At 34.8% G+C, this 18,987-nt stretch overlaps 1 protein-coding gene across 1 annotated transcript in view; it reads right to left on the bottom strand.

The window, feature by feature from the left end:
- Positions 1 to 18,987, bottom strand: part of SNTG1 (syntrophin gamma 1) — a 747,297-nt gene that overhangs the window by 150,944 nt on the left and 577,366 nt on the right. Inside the window, exons 14-15 of the mRNA XM_042782475.1 lie at positions 12,180 to 12,332; positions 4,803 to 4,895 (exon numbers count right to left, since the gene is read on the bottom strand). Of these exons, the coding sequence (XP_042638409.1) occupies positions 4,803 to 4,895; positions 12,180 to 12,332 (246 nt within the window). The remainder of the gene's footprint in view (positions 1 to 4,802; positions 4,896 to 12,179; positions 12,333 to 18,987) is intronic.

Raw genomic sequence — 18,987 nt, 5'->3', positions numbered from 1 at the left:
TGAATTATCCCTGCTCTTCCGGCCTGCTACTCTGGCATCCCTGCGTTGTCTCTCCTCACCTGTAAGCTTGGGGCTGACACATTAATCAATATTTATTTGCCTTCATTGGACTGGACACCAATATTCCTGGATTGTCATAACTCATCACTTTACTGACCCTCCCAAGTTTTAAAATTGATTTAGAAGACGTAATGTTTCTCTGGTAGCATAGTACCTAAGGCACTTGACTGCTAACCAGAAAGGTGGTGGTTCAAACCCACCAGCCACTCCTCAGAAGGAATGTCGGGCAATCTACTTCCATAGTGATACTGCCTCAGGAACCAAAGGAGGGGTCGCTATAAATCAGGGCCGACTCGACGGTACATAACAACAACAACAAATGTTTCCAAATAATTCTCTCCACATTCAGTGTGTAGATGATTTTTTTGTTTGTTTGTTTGTTCCAGGAATCCCTCAGATTGTGTAGATTTTATGTATCTGCTTAACTGCTTGATCACTAAAGAGCACAAAGCCTCTAAAGATAAATTTCAATTTGTTAAAATCCAAGATAAACATTTAGGTCATATCTACATTCATAAGGGATCTAATTAGATTTAAAAAAATACCTCAAATTATTTGTATTCATTCCTTGTCAAATATAATAATTATAAAATAATAATAATAACAGCTTAGAGTCAATTTGGGCCTTTGTGGATACTATCACAACTGGATTCCATACTTTTATTTTATTGCTTACCTACTTTATGCTTTGCTTAAAACAGAGAGACCAGTGCCTCTGCAATGGACTCTTTAGAAATAGAATATTTTCCTGAACTTAAGAGGACTCTAACCAATCCAGGCTTAAGCTTACCTAGTTTAACAAAACTTTTTCATTGTTTATTATGAAAGAAAAGGAAACGCCTGTTGTTGTTGTTGTTATTTGCTGTCAAGTCGGCCCCAAATCATAGTGACCCCTCCTTGGGTTTCCGAGGCAGTATCACTACGGAAGTAGGATTGCCCAACCTTCCTTCTGAGGAGTGGCTGGTGGGTTTGAACCATCAGCCTTCTGGTTAGCAGTCAAGTGCCTTAGGCACTATGCTACCAGAGCTCCAGGAAGCTTTATTCAATAATGTGGATATCAGCAGAGATCTATTGGATATTATAGTCACCAATTAGGTCCTATAGGCAGAGCCTACACTGTTGCTTGAGAACAGTTGCAGATACTCCCAAACTGTTTGAATCCATTGCTGCCATTTTTATGAGAAATGATTTAGATGTGCTCCTCTAACATTTGGTAGAGTCTTTAATAAATGCCTTTATTCAGAATCTCTTTGTTAGCTGACTCACTTGTGAAATTCTTGTTTTATCTCCTCTGCACATTCATCTGTGCTACTTAAACCTGCTACTTTCTTTGCCTGATGACAGAAATCCTGACCATAGTTATTTAGATTTGACTGAACTACTGCTAGTTCCTAGGAGTGATTTAAATATATTATTTTACATCATCCAGATCTTGTTTTACTTACTGAAAAATTGTATTTGATCTTATTTAAGACTTATAATGGTTCTTACCAAGTTATAGATGCTGTAACTACTCACATTGGTATGTCAAGAAGCTCTCAACTTTCTGAAGTACACCACTCCACACCATAAGATGGAGTAATAGCCATAATTTGAGCTAGTCATATAGATAAACATGAAAAAGTTAATATTTTCATGAATAGCATGACTTTGTAATGCTATGATAGTAGCAACAATTTTTAACCTCTAATGGTGACAACAAATAAAAATAAAAATGGACCCCAATTATGTCAATTTTTAGATGCTTTACTTTTGGAAAGAAATTTCTGTCATTAAGATAGAGAGACATACATTTGCAGCAGCTCTAGCAGCATGTTCTGCTAAAATATTTCATTTAATCTCAGGAGCTGCTGCAGATGTATCTGTATTCCTATACCTATGTATAAGCTGAAAGTAGTCACTACCTCTTAAATGTGAATTCCACCCTATGAATTATCCATTAAAGAATCACAAGCACCAAGTGAGAGGTTAAATCAACAGAAATCACAAGGGTGAAATATGACAAAAAATTAAATTTATCGGTGGCACTAAATCCAAAACCTGCATTACAAGAAAGCCTAAAAGTGACTATGCTGCACACAATTCATTTGCTAAGACACCACGTTGTTGATAAAGTAGTCCAAATTGGACAAAAACATTGGTGAGACATTTTCCACAACACAGCACAACAAATTAATGTTCAATGTCAAACTTGTCAGTGGCAAAATCCAAGGAAGCCCTTGAAAGCATCACCAGGAGAATTTCCTCCAACTCTGGGTCTTGGAATGGTATATAGATTTCATTCAACTTTCTCCTTTTGTTGGAAAAATATTGTGTTAGTAATTTCTACGTACTCTCATTGTTTTGAAGCTTATCTCTCTTGCCAAGAAACTGCCAGCTTTGTTGTTATAAAGGTTCTAGAAAATATCATACTATCATGTAGAACCTCCACCACATTCCTCAGTGACAGAGTGATGTATATTACTGGAAAGGTTATAACAATTGTATAAAATCTTAGCAATCACTAAATTTTTGCATGCTACTTATTATCCCTACTCCTCTGGATATGTAGAATGTACCAATGGAATTATTAAATAACATTTAGCCAAATTAAATGAGAAACTAGAGTTGTCATGGCCTAAAGTACTTCCTTGGGTGTTATTAAATCTTAGATCCTCTTCATTTAGAATACACAATCTCTCTCCTCATGAAATAGTCACAGGAAGACCTATTTTCTTAAGTCACATTACTTATAGTTAATGTAGATATCCTTAAGTATTGCAATAGACTGATGACCTACTATTAAGCTGGTATCTCACAGGTAGAGCAGTCTTTCATGGAAAACTATCTGGAGAATGATATCATGCTTGGTAAAGTAGAGGGTAAGCAAAAAAGAGGAAGACTCTCAATGAGATGCATTGACACAGTGGCTACTACAATTGGCTCAAGCATAATATTGATTGTGAGTTTGATGTAGGACTGAACAGTATTTCATTCTATTGTGCATAGAGTCATAAGTCAGAATCAGAATCACTTCAATGACACAAAAAACAAGATGATATTCTTCAGTTTAAAAATCTATTCACAATTTATCTACTAAATGGTTTAAATTGCTGATAACATTGCAGATGAGTGTCTGTCCATCAGAAATCTTTAGAATTTCTTGCTAAAGTTGTTTAAGATAATAGGATTGTTCTTGATTTTTCTCTAATTCAACAAGGAGGAATTTGTGCCAATGCTAATACTTCCTGCTGAACCTGGACAAATATCACAGAAGAAACAGAACATAATATTACAAAAATCCTCCAGGAAGCTACTTTGGTACATTCAATACCTCATATGCCCAGCTCTACCTTTTTTTTTTTTTTTTTTTTTTATTTTTTAAGATATCCTTAGTAGGTTACCAATAATATTGGTTCCTGCTTGTGCCCTACACTACAAAGCAGATTGATCATTTTTATTTCTGTATTATTTATTGCAGGTCTTATAAAATGTTGTATGCAATACCTGTGCAATGCTTCTAACCAAACTGTCCTTTCCCTTGCAAGGCAGTTGGTTATATATCCTGAAGAAAGTAAGGTTTTTTTTTTTTTTTTTTTTTTTAGAAACTAAGCTTTTAAAGGACCTCACACCTTGAGTTAGCAAGTTTGTATTTTAAGTTGTTCCTACAAATGTGGCCTTGCTCTTCATGTACCCCAACTGGAAGATCATAGAAGCAGAATGTCTGAGCTATGACACACTGAAAAGTTGATTAAAGATCAAACTTATAAAAAGGATCAATCCGACAATAATTTCACCTAGAAAAAAATCAATTTTACAATGGTGATTAAGGAATCTCAATGGAGCTTCTAGATCAAAAGAGGGAAGGTTTAGATTGAAAGAATAATCTAAATACGATATGCTTGACATAATTGAAATGGCTGATACAGGTTTGAATTGGAATCCATTTTGACCTAAGCCTTGTTTCTACGATTTAGATTATGTGACTCATGACTACACTCTTGACTAATATAACTTGTTCTACAACCCTCTGAGGTGCCCCCCACAACCCCGAATGTGGAAGAAAACAGAATGAACGAGCTTTTGAAGACAAGGAACTGTAGCTAAGTTGAGCACTTTGGGCAATGTGAATTCTTGATAAATGAGTCAATGAGATGTCAACCAATCAAATATACCCCTATACTCTTCTCAACTCAGTACAAAGTTCTGCAAAATTGTGTATCAAAGATCTGGTTTTATACTCCTCTAGAACACCACTTTGCATATTTTTTAGTTGCTTCTCAATTTGCAAATCTTTGAATCTGAGTAAAATTCTTTATTTTATAAAAATTGTATTTCATTTTTAACATTCTAAATTATTCCGTACTATTATTCTAACATATTAGCTATTACAACTGGAAAAAAAAAAGATTTTTTTCTGCACTGATCTTGTTGATGCTGATGCAGAAAAATCATAAAAGATTACTTTAGAAAATTCATCTTGTCAGAAGAAAATTTTCCTTCAGTTAAGTTTTCCATAACATATACACTTATTTTAATATTATAATAGTATTTTGTTGTAAAGTATTTGTTTTGTAACTATTTAAATTTTTGTTTCCTATAAACTGATAAAATCATTTATAGTCTATTAATGAATATGAGGATTTTAAATTTCACACATGAAAACCAATCAAAATGCTGAAAGTAGTTGTTAGAAAACAATTCAGTGAGTCTTAAGTTAAATGTCTTCAGCACATTTCATAGAGCTGATCCAAACACATTACCTTTGTTGCAGCATCAAAGCAGATAAATCCTGTGCTAAAGTCAATAGTGAGTCCCATTAGATGACTTTCTTGAACACACGCATATGTCTTGCACTGGACAAAATAGAAAAAAAAAAATGTTACTGCCAGTATGATTGATTCACTATCATTAACAATAGGCAACATGTATCAAAGACTATGTGACAGTTCAGATAATAATTGCTCTATGCAATATATTACTCAATACCAATATTTGTATTTTATTATAGAAGAAAGACAATATTAGTACAATTTTATTGTTAATAAAACAATAAGAGGAGCTTTTGATCTTGCCTAGGGAACCGTGGGTCCCAGTATCCACCCTGTTCCATCTGAACCATGTCTTTCCATTGTATTACTATCTCCCTTTGCTATATTTATAATCAAACCACTATAAAAAATATTAGGTGTAGGCAAGAGCATGTTAAGTTTTTATATCTTATCATTAAATATTAACCAAAGATGGATTATTAAAGTCTTACTCAAATTCTCGGCATATAATGTTAAAACATATATTACCTATTAGTTTCATGAGTATTATTAAAAGAAAAAAATATCAGACACACAAACACAGAATCAGTAATCAAGAAAAAGAATACAAGGTATGTCTTGTCCTTTATAGCATCTTTATATGTCATTCCATGTCATGCAAGCTACTTCCCAAACACATTTACCAATTTACCACTTGCCTCTTTGTTTTTGTAAACCTACTAATTCTTTAAAAATCAACAGTGCAGTGATTTTTTTTTCCAAAATGAGACCAGATTTTATTATAATTTTACTTACATAAATTATTTGAAAAGAATAATGAAATATGGATTCTTAAATAAAAAGGAGTATTTCTCACACACTAAAATCATGGGGTTTATATATAACATGAAACTTTATTGTTTCTATGGGACAATTTTGTTTGAATTTAATTGTAAACTAAAGGAGAATATTCAAATGAAAAATATTTATAATTCACATATGATATGTGTGTGTTTATGATGTAGAGAGAGTATTCATTATCTATCACAGATTTTCAGTACTAATTTTTACATGGTATTTATTTCTGTAATACCTTACAAAACAGTAAATTGTTTGTATCACATTTTTTTGCTACAATCAATGTTAAATACATTGAAATTGTCTTCACCAAAAACTATATTCATTTGTTTAAACTCAATTTGCAAAAGAAAAAAAAATGAGCTTGGCAAAATTATCCATTTGGCGTTAAATTTTGCAAAAAAAAAAACAGTTGTCACGTATTTCATGGGTCACAAAAGTTCCTTTTGGATATAATTATATTAGCTTAATACACAGACATCTTACATGTTTGCATTCATATTCTATTACTTTATTAAAACTATTATCAACATTAAGGAATGCTCAAAGTTCTATCTACTATATATTGAATTGTTTGCTACTTTCAGTTACACTACAGAAAAGAAAAACTAGTCAAAATAATATATTCCAGAAAAACCCAAATTCACTGCTATCCAGTCGATTTGACTCATAGCAACCCCGCTTTGGGTTTCCAAGGTGGTATCTCTATGGAAGTAGATTGCCTAATCTTCCTTCTGAGGTGTGGCTGGTGGGTTTGAACCACCAGCCTTCTGGTTAATAGTCAAATGCCATAGGCACAAAACCACTAAAAAAATGTTAATGTGCAGTACCATTAATGAAAATCAGTTTTATAATTAAAGTAACTTTGTTAACTATATTAATTAATGTGTTAATTTTCATCTTTTCTATATATTTCACATTAGAGCATATGCTATCTATTTTATTGCCTTATCAATTTTCATGTTAGTGAAAATATCAAGATAAAAGGAAATTTAATAGGGTTTTTCATATAAATATAGTCACATATTTATTTTGAAAATAGCACTATCAATATGTTCATGTATTGGTTATTAATTTATGATACACTAAATAAAGATATATTATAAAATCTAAAAAATGATCAAGAGCCTAAAAGGCATTATATGTTTCAATATGTTATCATCACATAGCATCTTAAAACCACATTGTTCATAGATAAGACAGAATCCAAAGAAGTGCATTGCACAGAACCTTCTCTTTGAAAATATGAAGCCAAGATTCTAAGAACAGTATTAAAATACAGAGAAATACTATACTCTTATTTCTAACTCATCAGTAGATTGATGAAATTAAATATTAAATAGGGACAAATGTGAAAACTGACATGGGGTTGATTCTACGACAAGTGACATATTGCAGTGAAAATGATATTAGTATGACTTATATCTGGAAATATATATTATAAAACCTTAATTGTCATTCAGTCAAATCACATTTTAATCCTTTTAAATGGTATTAGATGTTGACACTAAAAATAAAATAATATTTAGCATGTTGTCTATCTTTAAACTTTTGATATTAAAGTATCTCTATTTTACTGTATTGAGATTTTTTTATACAGTCAAAATACTGAAATTATATTTCTCAGCTACTTGAATGTGTCTAGACAATACGATGGTAGTGTCACATCTAATAGAAAAAGCCAGTTGAGTAATGAAGCAATTGATTCCCATGTCCCCTCTATGCCCTCCTCCTCTAACTGTCATGTCAGACTGGGGAACCTTCACATAGAGATCAGGGATATTTGGTTTCAGAAAAGGGAGATATTGACATATATTACTACATACATTTTACTTGTTGACAAAACTGGGATATCTAATGTTACAATATCATCATAGTTCTTTTCACAAAATCAAGAGTTAACGTGTCTAGTTAGGTCTTAGCTCTATGAATACAAGTGCATCCTTTACATTTGGTGTGGCCACAAATTAGAGGTCAAAACTTGTATTTGAAGGGCCTGTTTCAGGTCATGGTCCTGCAAGTTGTAGAGGCTGAGGGTGTATGAAGTGCAACCTAGAAATGACTTCACACTTAGGAAATACATTTTGAGAAATATTTATTAAATACATGTGATGTGCAAAACACATAGTAAAGCAGCTGGTATAAAAACAAATAAAATAATCACAAAAATCCACAATTTAACGTGGGGAATGACTTGCCCATAAGTCATTCCAATAGAAAGAGGAGTGTGAGCAGAGCTAAGAAAATAGATAAAGCAAAGTAATGCTGGTATCCAAAAGGAGGAAAAGGAAAGAGTTTGCATGGGGTTGTGAAAGGTTTCAGGGTAAATAGTAGGTAGGGTGGATTATAAATTGGGAACATTTTCATGGATATGACATTTGAAAAAAACCTTCAAATATTGTGCATGGTTTTGAAGAGTGGGAATGAAGTACAATCAAGTGGGTTGTATATCAGGTATGCAAGGATGGTTCCACACTAGAAAAACAATCAATGTAATCTATAAGTGAAATAAAGAAAAAGAACCATATCAACATATCAACTAATGCAGTAGAGGCATCTGATAATTATTGACCCCCATTCCTGATAAAAACTCAGAAAAATAGGAATAGAAATTCCTTAACATAATAAAGGGCATATATACAAAATCAATTAAAAAAAAATCTCACTGCCATCAAGTTGAGTCCAATTCATAGTGACCCCTTCTTGGGGTTCTGAGGTGGTGTCTCTACAGAAGTAGATTGCCCAGTCTTCCAATAGCCAACATTATTCTCAGTGAAGGGAGACTGAGCTATTTCCCTTGTGAACAGGAACCAGACAAGAATGCTGTCTATCACCACTGCTATTCAACATTGTATTGGAAGTCCTAGCCAGGAAAATAATGCACAAAAGGGAAATCAAAGGCATCCCAATTGGTATGGAAGAAGTAAAACTATACTTATTTGCTGATGATATGAGCCTGTACATAGGAAACCTATGAGATTCAGCAAGAAAACTATTAGAACTAATTGAGAGATTTAGCATAGTGGCAGGATACAAGATCAGCATACAAAAATCAGTTGGATTCTTGTATACCAGCCAAGAGGTTTCTGAAAAGGAAATAAGGAAATCAATGCTATTTATAATAGTTACCAAAAACAATAAAATGTTTGGAAATAAATCTTGCCAGGACACAAAAGATCTGTACAAAGAAAACCACAAAATAATACTTCAAGAAACCATAAGAGATCTACATAAACAGAGGAATATACCATGCTTATGGGAAGGAAGATTGAATATTGTGAAAATATCAATACTAAGCAAAACAATCTATACATTCAATGCAATACCAATCCATATCTCATCAACATTCTTCAGGGATATGGAAAAAAAAAATTACTAATTTTATACAGAAAGGGAAGACTGTGGATAACCAAAGCATTACTGATGAAGAAGAACATAGCAGGAGGTCTCCTACTCCCAGATCTCAAAACCTTCCATACAGCCACATTAGTCAAAACAGCCTGGTGTCTGTACCATGACAGATACATACACCAGTGGAACAGAATTGAGAACCCAGAAATAGATACATTGTCCTATGATCAGCTGAATTTTTAAAAAGGTCCAAAGTTCATTCAATGTTGAAGAGATAGTCTCTTTCATAATGGTGCTGGGAAAGCGAGACAAGCTCTATACCTCATACCATATACAAAAACTAACTCCAAATAGATCAAAAATTTATATACGAAACCTAAAACTATAAATTTCCTCCAGGAAAAAAAAATAGGGGAAAACTTAGGGGTCCTAATCTATGGCATGCATGCACTCTCAAGCATAACCCAAAATGCACAAACAGTAGAAGATAAACTAGATTAATGGGACCTTCTGAAAATTATATTTTTATGTGCTTCAAAAGACTTCTTTGAAAGAGTAAAAAAAGGTCCTACAGATTGGGAAAAATATTTGCCAATAACGTAACTGACATTAGTATTATCCCTAAAATGTATAGAACACTCCAACACCTCAATGACAAAAAGACAAAAAAATCCAATTAAAAAATGGGCAGAAGACATGAATAGACACTTAACCACAGATGATATTCAGGCAGACAACAAACACATGAAGAGATGTTCATGATCATTAGCCATTAGAGAGATGCAAATCTAAACAAAAATGACACACAATTTCATCCCAGCCCTAATAGCAAAGTTCAACAAGACAGAAAATAACAAATGCTGTCAAGGTTATGGAGACATTAGGACTCTCATACACTGCTGGTGGGACTTTAAAATGAAATAACCACTGTGGAAATAACTACAGCATTTCCTTAAAAAGGTAGAATTAGAAGTACCGTTTGACTCAGCTACTCCATTACTAGGTATGTATCCTAAATAAGTGACAGCCAGGACAATATATACACACCCATGTTCATTGCAGCACTATTTACAATAGCCAAAAGATGGAAACAATCTAGGTGTCCATCAACTGAGGAATGGATAACCAAACTGTGGTACATACACACAATGGGATACTATGCAACATTAAAGAATAATGTAGAATCTGCAAAACATTGCATAATATGGGTGAACTTGGAGGGCATTATGCTGAGTGAAATAAGTCAAGCAGAGAAGGACAAATATTGTATTCTTTTACTATTATAAAAAGTCAAAGAAGGTTTCCATATGGAAGGAAACTTTCTTTGTTGGTTATCTGGAGAGTAGGGGAGGGGAGGGAACACTGTTATATAGGTAAAGACAAGTATTGATTTGGGTGAAGGAAAGGGCAATGTACCAAATGTGAGTGATCAACACAATGGCAATGAGGAAAAGGAAGACACAGAAAGGTACTCAGGGGGTACAGACAACAAAGATCAACCCCTTTGCATGTACACTACTACATTATCAGTGATGGTAAGCATTGATCTATGGATGAATAGATGGGTAGATAGTCAGAACGATCAGGTATGTCTAGGCAGCAGGGAGTGTGCCCGTGATCAAGTATTAGATTGGCAGATGGTGTTTCTACAAGCATATTTGTATGTGTTGTAAGAATGTCTAGGTGTATAGTAGAAGTGACAAGGGACAGGGTTGTTGTGGCTTCTTGGCCACAGCCAGCTAACCTGAGGGAGTGAGTAGTTGGACCTGTGGGCTCAGGACCCTGGTTGCAGGGGACATCAAGCTCAATTGTCATAACACACTACATAAGAGCATTGTTCTACAGTGTACTTTGGTGAGTAGTGACTGGGGTCTTAAAAGCTTGCAAGCAGCCATCTAGATGAATCAATGGGTCTCTCCTTGTCTACAGCAAATAAGAGTGAACAAAAGCAAATACACACGCAAATAATTAGTTCAAGGACTAGTAGACATGTGATCCTCAGCTTATATGACTATGAGATCAGAACTAGATGGCTGCTGACTACTACTATCAACAACTTGGAGAGCAATTGGTTCAGGAGATCCTGGATAGAGTAGGGGAACAATGTGGAACAAAACTCAAAATCATAAAAAAATAAGTTCAAAAAATAAGTTCAGTTTTGCTGGTTTGATAGATCCTGGTGAGACCACTGAGGCTATGGCCCCTAGTTACCCTTCAAGTCTAGAACTGAATTCACTCCTGTGGCTTCCAACCAAACAATAGACAGGCATATGAGGTGAACATTTACATCAGGTAGATACACTCCTTAGAGTGATCAATCCTGGGAGAACAGAGGGGCAGTTTGTACAGTGATATATCTGGGGGTGGGAGAGAGTACATGGGAGGGAAGGACACAGGAAGAGGTAACTACAGGGAGGAAGAGGGAAAAGAACTGCTACGTTGTGGGAAATTGGAGTCAATGCCATGAAACAAAATGTGTATGAACTGCTGTATGGAAGATGAATTTGGTCTGTAAACTTCCAAGCAAATAAAAATAACAATAATTAAAAAAAAAAAAGAAAAAAGGGAGAGAGAAGGCAGAAGGTTGAGCAGAGTGAGAAAATGGAGGCATCCAGGCAAGAATCAGGGGGTCACTTTGAGAGAACAGGAAATGGTCTGGTAAGCAATGAGTTTAAAACAGAGCACTTCCTGTATTAGATTCAAATTATAGCATTTTATAATTAAAGTTACAAGTACATTTTTGGTATGTGGTAGGAAATAGCCTGGACATATAAAACTGTGAAGATTAAAATTTAATTCAGAACTTTGTTACTATTCATTCAATACAAAAAAAAAAAAAAAACCTTCACTGGTAAGGAGTTAATTCTGACTCATAGTGATCCCCATTAGGTTTCCCAGGTAGTACATCTTTACAAAAGTAGATTGCCCCATCTTCCTTCCCTGGAGTGGTGGGTGGGTTCCAACTGCCAACATTCTGGTTAGAAGTTAAATGCCTTACGCACTACATCAACAGACCTCCTTAATAATTTAATAGCAATAGCTTATTATGGAATGTATCCGAGAAAAAAAGTCAAGACTAAGAAAAGCAGTTTTAAATAATTTGAATTTATGTTAAAAATTTAGGAGAATGGTTATTGGGATCTGAGGGCCAACAGATCTTAAAACTGCAGCTACCCTCACCTGTATCCTCTCCACTTCAAGGAAGGCTGCTGTCTGGAAGGCTCGCTCCCATTGTGCAAGGTCACAGTTGAGCTCTACGGAAAAGTAGAGGTCTTCCCCAGACTCGGACTGCACGGTGAAGCAGTGTTTCCGCTGGTCCAGCAGGTCACTGTCCTAAGGAAAGTCTGGGGTTACAGTCTGACATACAGCAACTCATTCTGCCAGCTCAGCACATGGTCAATCCACAGCGTCATTTGACAGATTCATGAGATATGCCACATTCATCAAGATGAGATTCTATGACATTATTAAACTTAGTTACAAATGACTAAGCCAGTGAAAAACCTAAGCCTCAAAGTCTATAGCTAACACATCTTTCCTACTTAAATGTGAATACTAGTGAAGTTAGAACTCAGGTATAGCAAGGATTGTGAGGCTGGCACAGGACCAAGCAACATTTCCTTCTGTTGTACATAGGGTCGTTGTGAGTCAGAGCTAACTTGACCACACTTAAGAACAACAACAACAAAATGTCTAGATTCAACTCTTACTCATAATGTTACTACTAAATCATTAAACACAGGAGACTCAGTTTTTTAATTTCTATAATGGAATGACACAAAATCTCCCCTCTTCCTTGAATAGTGGTCATGATGATGAAATTAAATAATACATACAAATGTGTTTGCAGATTTTAAATAGCATATTTGTTTGTTTGCTTTAATTCAGCTGATTTTTCACCCACTGAATGGATCACCAAAATATTCTTCCACATCAGAAATGAAAAAAAAAGGAGGACAATGACTCTTACAGGTGTAATTTATTATTTTAAAATAATAGCTTGACTTTATATCTTCATGTGTGCCTATACAGCTCTAATTCTTAGAATCAAAAAGACACTGGCATTTCCACTTCCAAGGCCTTACCAGAAATTTTCAACCAAACTATTCACACATCTACAAGTGTACCAATTTCAGAGATGTGAAAATGTGGGGGAAAAAATGCTCCTAAGAATTTATTAAATAGTGTAATCTCAAAATATTCTACATATAGCCTTTGAAATATATGTTTTCTGTAATGAAAATCGTCAACAGATTAATCACTGGTATCTTCAATCATTTTCTTATAAAAAGGTACATAGATGTATCATCATAAACATCCAGAATGTTACAATTAATCTCCTATTTTGAAAGTGTTTTGGAAATTATAATTATTTCATGAATATAACCAGGATTCCTTGTTTCCTAGTTGGATGCTTAAAAGATATTTACTCCCAGTTTCACAGAATACAGTCTCATGGCTCGCTACCAGGATATCCTCAGAAAGCCAAAAGGAGGAATTATTGTCCTTGTACTCATTGATGTTCCTATTCTATCTTGTAGGATAAAAATAGAAAATATAACATTTATGTGGGGAGCTAATGTGGCATAGTGCCTAAGGCATTTGACTGTCAACCAGAAGGCTGGTGGTTCAAACCCACTCAACTCCTCAGAAGGAAGGTTGAGCAATCAGCTTGCATAGTGATACTGCCTCTGAAACCCAAGGAGGGTCACTGTGTCTAGGATCTGACTCCATGGCAGTAAAAAATAACAATTTTTTTAATGTATGGAAATATAGACCAGTGATAAGCAGACTGTAAAGTAATTTTTAGTGATTTGGAGCATGCAATATGTAGGAAGGGTGATAAAGAAATATATTTATTGAATGATTTTACAAGTAAATATAGAACTACAAATTACTGTAAGTGTCATTAAGAAAAGTAAGTATAGAATTATATCAAAATTGGTTGGTAAGCCCAGGAAATGTCCTTTAAAGAATTGTATTTCAAACAGTTGGCTGAAAGGTGAGTAGAACATGAAGGTTAACAGTGGAGGGAAGAGTGTTTCATCCAGAGAGACAGGAAGACTTGAAACAAGAGTGTGTGACAAGAGTGTGTGGTGTGTGCATTTAGAAGTAGCAACAGAAGGCTGAGAAATGTTGTGTGAGGACGCAGTTAGTAGTTAGCAAATATTTTTTCTATTTATACTGAAGATATTTCTATTTTTATATCATCCCTTTAAATTGAAACATTGGCATAAAAATTGTAACTAGACACTGAAGAATTTTGAGAAACTGCAAAGTTATTTTTCATTAAATTGGTCTTAACTTTCTTGACAATATAAAATGTTAATAAACTGCATTGCTCGTCAGAAAAATTCAATACTTTTCCTAGTCATGAATTACATGTTGAATAGAGCCTTAAGTTTACCTTCATTTAATACTTTCTGTTCTCTTAGCAAAATTTTACTTCATTGCTCCTTTAAAACTTTATTTACTTTATTTTATTATATCATCTAAGCTTTGAAGCATATATTCTACAAATATAATGTCAAAATCTATGAATGCTCGCTGTCATTTATTGTTGTTCTGATAGAACTTCTTGTATGTACAAGACCTCACCATAAACTGTTATGGTCATCTGGGTCTTACGGCCTCACAACCTAATGAAGGAGACAGATGGAATAAATAATAAAAGTCACTAGGAGAGAAATCGAGTTAGTATAAAAGAAACAGAATAAGGAGCAATAAATCATGCTTAGAGCAAGCAGGTAGGAACATATTTTATTCTACAAAGGAATGGTAACATCATGAAAGACACAGGGTCTCAGAAAAGATGAATCAGTCTCAAATGCCTAATTAATGGGGAGACAAGCCAGCAATGATAACTGACTACAACACTGGAAGAGCCAGATTGTATTGGTAATAACTCCACACATACTCCTGCTACTGGAACCACAGGAGGATGTGTGTCAGACAGATCCTGGGCCAAGTTTGTGCTGTAAAGAGAAAGCAGGAATGGAGGAGGAAGACCCTGAAGACAGGAATCCTTCTTCAGAAGTTTGTGGAAAGGGTGCTGGTAGCATAGTGCCTAAGGCAGTTGACTGCTAACCAGAAGGCTGGCGGTTGAAACCTATCAGCCACTTCTCGGAAGGAAGATGGGGCAACCTACTTCCGTAGTGATATCGCCTCGGAAACCCAAGGAGGGGTCGCTTTGAGTCAGGTCTGATTCGAGGGCACATCACAACAACTACAGCCCAAACACTTTAAATATCTATGTTCAAACCTGTCATTCAAAGTCACTGCCACTGGACTCTCTCTTTCCACCACAGTGAAAGCCCTATACTATCTTCACTGTCAGTGCTAGTTAAAAAAGTCATGGGCCCCTTTCTTCTCCTTTGCAAGTAATTGCAGTAATTATCAAGCTACACAGAAGCAACAATATATTTTGCTAACTGAATGGTTAAGTAATGTTATGGATAAATAATAACTTGACTAAAGTATTTATAGCACATGTGTGTATTTATGCATGTATATCCACATTTATATAAATGAGAGGACAGTATATGCATGTATACATGCACACACACACACACACACACAAACACATATATATTCTCTTTCTCCTTGCTTCCTGCACTCTCAGGGTCTCGAGAACATAAATTCCAGCATTAGAATACTCTCTGGATTCATGTCCCAGCATCCCCATTTACTCGTAGGTAATCTCAGGCAGGGTGCTTACCCCCACTATAGCTTCCTTAACTCATCTGAAAAATGAAAATAATAAATCAGATAAAAATTATTAAATAATATAATATATATTTATTTCTTAGCATAGTTCAGGTACAGAGTAGTTCTTAATTAATGTTAGCTATTTCTATGATTAATATTGATATTCAGGAAAACAAATATGCATGTAATTCTCTAATTTTAACTTGCCTTCCTTACACGTATATGTACCTTTTCACAGAGTGTTAGTTTTGGAACAGTAGAAACAATAACCTACAGAATATGGTTTCCCTTATTGTAAAGAATCCTTTAATAATAGCTGTAATAATAATAATAGCATGTTGTTATTGTTATGTGCCGTCTATTCGGCCCCGACTCATAGCGACCCCCCTTGGGTTTCCGAGGCAGTATCACTACGGAAGTAGATTGCCCCATCTTCCTTCCGAGGAGTAACTGGTGGGTTTGAACCACCAGCCTTCTGGTTAGCAGTCAAGTGCCTTAGGCACTACACTTACCAGTGAGCATCCTTGTGAATTTTCAGAAAAGTATCCTCTATTTTGTTAAATTTATTATTTTTATTTATTTTTATCCCTTCACCAGTATCAAAATTGTTTTGTAATTATCCATCTATTTTCCCTCCCTCCCCCCCATCCCTGGTATCCAACAAGGAAATTTCCTTCCCTGTGTAAATCTTTCCTTGGCTATTTATAATAATAGACTCACACAATATGTGTCCTTCTGTAATTGACTTATTTCCCTCAGCATAACCTCCTCCAAGTTCATCAATGCCATGCAGTGTTTTGCAGATTCTGCATTATACTTTAGTATACTAAAGCCCAAACTTGCATAGTACTCCGTTGTGTGTATGTGCCATTATTTGTTTATCCGTTCTTCTGTCGATGGTCACCTAGGTTGTTTCCATCTTTTGACTATTGTAAATAGTGCTGCAATGAACAAGGGTGTGCAGATATCTGTTCTTGTCCTGGCTCTCACTCACTTCTTTAGGATATATAACTAGTAATGGGATACTGGGTCAAATGTTTCTGATTCTAGCTTTTTAAGGAATTGCCAAACTGCTTTCCACAATGGTTTTGTCATTCTACAGTCCCACCAACAATATGTGAGAGTCTCAATCTCTCCACATCCTCACCAACATTTGCTTTTTTCTGTCTTGTTGAACTTTGCTATTAGTGCTGGGGTAAGATGGTATTTCATTGTTGTTTTCATTTGCTTCTCTCTACTGGCTAATGATAGTGAGCATTTCTTAATGTATTTGCTGGCTGCATAAATATCTTCTTTGGTGAAGTGTCTATTCATGTCTTCTGACCAATTTTTAATTGATTTTTTTTGTTGTTGTTGTTGAGGTGTTGTAGTTTTTTATAAATTCTAGAGAGAAGTCCTTTGTCAGATATGTTCAGATATGTTGCTGTTGAATATTTTTTTTCCCAATCTATAGGTTCTCTTTTTACTCTTTTGGCAGTGTTTTTATCAATAAGTATGAATTTGTTGCTATCATTTTTTTATGTGCTTTTTTGTGGTGTTGCTGATTTCTTTGTTCCATATAATTTTCTGTGCTGAGCTCATTTTTTTTATATTTTTTTATGAATTGTGTTATCACTTCTCTCTTTGCTACTGTTTTAGTATTTGTGAAATATTTGTTCTTATCCTTTTATTTATTTTGAGGTGAAGGTTTGTCATTTTTTCTTTGAGGTTATCCTCTTATTTATTATTTTCTTCCCAAGTTTAGAACAGTCCATTCTATCTTGCAGTTGTTTTGATTTTTTTTTCTGATTGACTTCTTTCCAAAGAAGTATTGAGATATTTGTCTTCAATGTCACTAATTCTGTCTTCAATTGATTCAATTCTACTCCTTTGCCCATTCAATGTGTTATCTATTTCTGAAAATTTAGTATTAATCTTATGGATGTCTATGTGTAGATTTTGTATCATTTCTAATTTTTCATTTGTCATTTTGTTCTTGTATAGTGTTTTGAAATTGTTCTAGGATTTTCTCTGTGTTTTCCTCAATTTTGTCAGTGTTTTCCTTACATTCTCTCTCAATCCATTGAAAGTACCTAAATATAATTCTTTTGTATTCCTTATCAGGGAGTTCAAATGCTGCTTCTTCTTCAGGGATGTGTTTTGGTTCTGTATCCTGGTCCCTTTTTTCTCTTGCTTTATTTTGCTTTCTTTGTGTGGACTGTGATGTTCTATTGTTTCTGAGACATTGTGACAATTTTGTGTTTATATTTAATTGGTGATGTATGTTGTAGTGACTTGTCTATGATTTTCAATTTCTTTGTTTTGTTTGGATTTATGTAAGCAGGGTACTGTGCTCCTCTATTTGCTGTCTGGCAGCACTTATATACTCACCACCTGTCTCCTTTCTCATTGTCAGCCTCCCATATGTCCCTGTAATCTTTGGCAAATGGAGCCTATTCTTAGGTCCCTGGAATCCAAATGTGAATGCTGCCACTTTAAATATCCAAAATGACTACCACTTGTAAACACTCAAAATGGCTGTGCCCTTGATTTCTTTAAATATCCAAAATGGTCAATGTTTGCAAACAATCAAAATGACCAGGTCCTCTGGACAGTGGAAAGTTCACAGCTCAGGTTGTTTCCTTCCTTGCTGTTTCCCTTCCCAGTCATAGGCCACCTATGCAGTCATCCCTGCAGGCTTTGCCAACCAAGGCTGATCTTTAGGTCAATTCTCAGATCCCAACACCACTTGGAAATATTCAGGCTGTTGGTGCTGTCAGACTAGCTGACTGTATGGCTCCATCCATCTCCATACTCACTGTTTTCATTCAGGTTTTTCCAGTAGCTGGTGCCTAATTCTCTTCTGTATACTTCCTTTCAAAGCTCAGGGCTCCAGGAGTATCTTCTGTATCTCTGTCAATTCATTTATCTTTTCTTTGTTGAAGACAGTCTGTGTAGCTTGTTTGGCTATTCTGTCATCATACTGTAATTAAATGGTATCCAGTTTTGTCAGCACCATTTGTTGAAGAGACTATCTCTTCCCTGTTAAATGGATTTCAGACCTTTGTCAAAGATCAGTTGTCCATAGGTGGGTGGATCTATTTCTCAATCTGTTCCATCAGTCTATGTGTCTGTTGTTGTATTGAAACCAGGTTGTTTTGGCTGTTAGATTTATCTTACTCCTCTGGAAACTTTTTTGATATCAATAATTATATGCTCTCTGTATTATGCTACCTCTTAGATTTATAAAGCTAGATTATTAAGGAACAAAATGTTACAAATATCCTTCCTAATAATATAT

The sequence above is a fragment of the Orycteropus afer genome, unplaced genomic scaffold, assembly GCF_000298275.1.
Source record: "Orycteropus afer afer isolate SDZICR_OR568_19922 unplaced genomic scaffold, OryAfe1.0 scaffold00333, whole genome shotgun sequence".
NCBI classification, from domain to species: Eukaryota; Metazoa; Chordata; class Mammalia; order Tubulidentata; family Orycteropodidae; genus Orycteropus; species Orycteropus afer.
This window is presented reverse-complemented; position numbering and strand designations above follow the sequence as displayed.